At 59.2% G+C, this 2,114-nt stretch overlaps 1 protein-coding gene across 1 annotated transcript in view; it reads right to left on the bottom strand.

The window, feature by feature from the left end:
• The window catches only part of NINL (ninein-like), a 91,371-nt gene that overhangs the window by 61,295 nt on the left and 27,962 nt on the right, over positions 1-2,114 (bottom strand). Inside the window, exon 9 of the mRNA XM_008593888.1 lies at positions 1,768-1,908. Coding sequence (XP_008592110.1) covers positions 1,768-1,908 — 141 coding nt within the window. The remainder of the gene's footprint in view (positions 1-1,767; positions 1,909-2,114) is intronic.

Genomic DNA, 2,114 nt, shown 5'->3' with positions numbered 1-2,114 from the left:
CGGGAGGCACACGTGTATGCGGCGCTGAGGCCCTGCCCTGCACAGAGCCTGGCCCTATGCACCACGGCATGTGGGAAGGCGGGGGCCACAGGAGGGGCCGTGGAGACCCCCTTCTGCCTGGTGCAGAACTCTGGAAACGCTGAGTCACGGAGAAGGAGGTGCTGGGCCTCAGGGCTGACTCTGGGTGGCCTGCTCACCCCTCCTGGGGAAAGTAGCCCCATCCCCGACCCCTCGGCACCTTTCTTCAGCCTCTGGACCTGCAGCTGCACAGCAGACACCTGGGCCGTCTTTGGTTTAAGCACTGCGCTTTAGCTGGGCACAGTCGCATGGCTGCTGAGCTCCCCATCTGTGGGGCCACGCTGCAGACCTCGCGGTGCTCCAGGCGAGCACCCCCGGAGTGTGCTGTCCACAGAGCGGGGCAGACAGCACATGGCCCCTCCTCACACCATCTCGGTCCCCCTGAGCCTCGATGATGCCAATGGTTCCCAAGCCGGACAGATGTGCCTTTCTTAGCAACATGCTAGAAAGCTGCACGGAAGGCAATTTGGGGACGGCAGATGTTCCTGTGAAATCCCTTAAGCTGCCCGTCCAGGGCCGTGCCGGGGGCTTTCCATGTACCTCGAGTGATACCCTTGTGCTGTGTGGTCACACACACCATCAGGGCCGCTGTGAGGCTGCCACAGCCACACACGATGGGACGGGAGCACCTGTCACAGGATCCATAAAATACCCACACCCGCTGAGCCACTCTTTCCCTCTCCCCCCTCATGTTACGGCACTCAACAGGCGTCGGGAGACATAGCTACGAGTGCCAGGCCCTGTGCTGACGCTCTGATACACCAATGGCTCCACCCAGAGATGACAGACATTCTACAGATGAGGAATGGAAGGGCTTGGGGACCACAGGGCCAGACCTGCAGCGGCGTGTGAGGGAGGGAGAGGAGGGGAGGGCCGCAGTGCCTGGCCGACCCTGCCCCAGAGCTGCAGGCGCAGAGACGTCTTTTTCCACATGCGCGGCCTCCCCCACCCCCCAAACACACGGGTGAGAAAAGCTTCAGCTGGTGAACGAGTGGCAGAGCTCTGACAGGCAGCCTCCCTCGGGCACAGACGGTGCCCCATGGTGGAGACCCAGAAACCCCTCCCTGCTGCTCCTGGGAAATCCTCACTGGCGGGAGTGCCCCAAATGTTCTGATTAACAAACCAGACAGACGGCTTCGTGTCCTTAAGAAAAACTATCAGGGGCTGGCTGGTGAGCTCAATTGGTTAGAGAATGGTGCTGATAACACCGAGGTCAAGGGCTTGGATCCCTATATCAGCCAGCCCCTAGAAAACAAAACCAAAACCATCAGAAATCCTTCTGTCTGGTCTGCTTGGCCACCAGCCCCAAACCAGGGGGCAGCTCAAGGTACTCTAGTCATGACGCGTGGAGTCAGATTTCGGTCTTTGGGCTTTTTCCACCTGCTGAGCCAACACCTCTCTCAGAGCCTCCCTGCTCACTAATCAGAGGGCCGTGTCTGGGCGACAGAAGGACTCGGCTTACATAAGACCCAACGAAGCAGGGGCAGAGACAGGGATTGTCCCTGTGGCTCTGCTTTTGTAAACACACCCTCTCTTGTTTTAAGAAAAGACATCCCCAAAGTTGTATCTTCTAGATTCTATTGGCTCAGGTGAAACAGGAGAGTCTCAGCTCCACCCACTCAAGGCCGCAGCCTCACCTGGGGATAGGGGAGGCGTCGGGTGAGGCCGCCACTCCAGCCCTGAACCTACTTGATTTTCTTCTCCGTGAGCTGCTCCAGGGTGGAGTGGCAGTCATCCATCTCTTTCACAAACTCTAGGTTCCTCTTCTCGGCTTGCTCCAGGTCCTGCCTGGCCTTGTCTCGCTCTCTCACCAGCTGCTCCAGGTGGCCCCTGCCCCAGGAAGGAGACAGAGTCACACGGGATGCCAACAGCAGCCTGACCTGCCAAGCTGGGCCTCTTGGGAGCCCACGAGCCCCATGTCTGCATGAACGATGGAGACAGCCGCGTTGCCATGTTAACGCACTGCCACCACCAACTAAGGCGGTTTCTACAATCACTGTGCCCATCTTACAGGTATGTGTATTGGGACGGGGGGG

Source organism: Galeopterus variegatus, unplaced genomic scaffold, assembly GCF_000696425.1.
Source record: "Galeopterus variegatus unplaced genomic scaffold, G_variegatus-3.0.2 Scaffold9831, whole genome shotgun sequence".
NCBI classification, from domain to species: Eukaryota; Metazoa; Chordata; class Mammalia; order Dermoptera; family Cynocephalidae; genus Galeopterus; species Galeopterus variegatus.
Note: the sequence above shows the minus strand (reverse complement) of the source record. Positions and strands in the feature narration are given on the sequence as shown.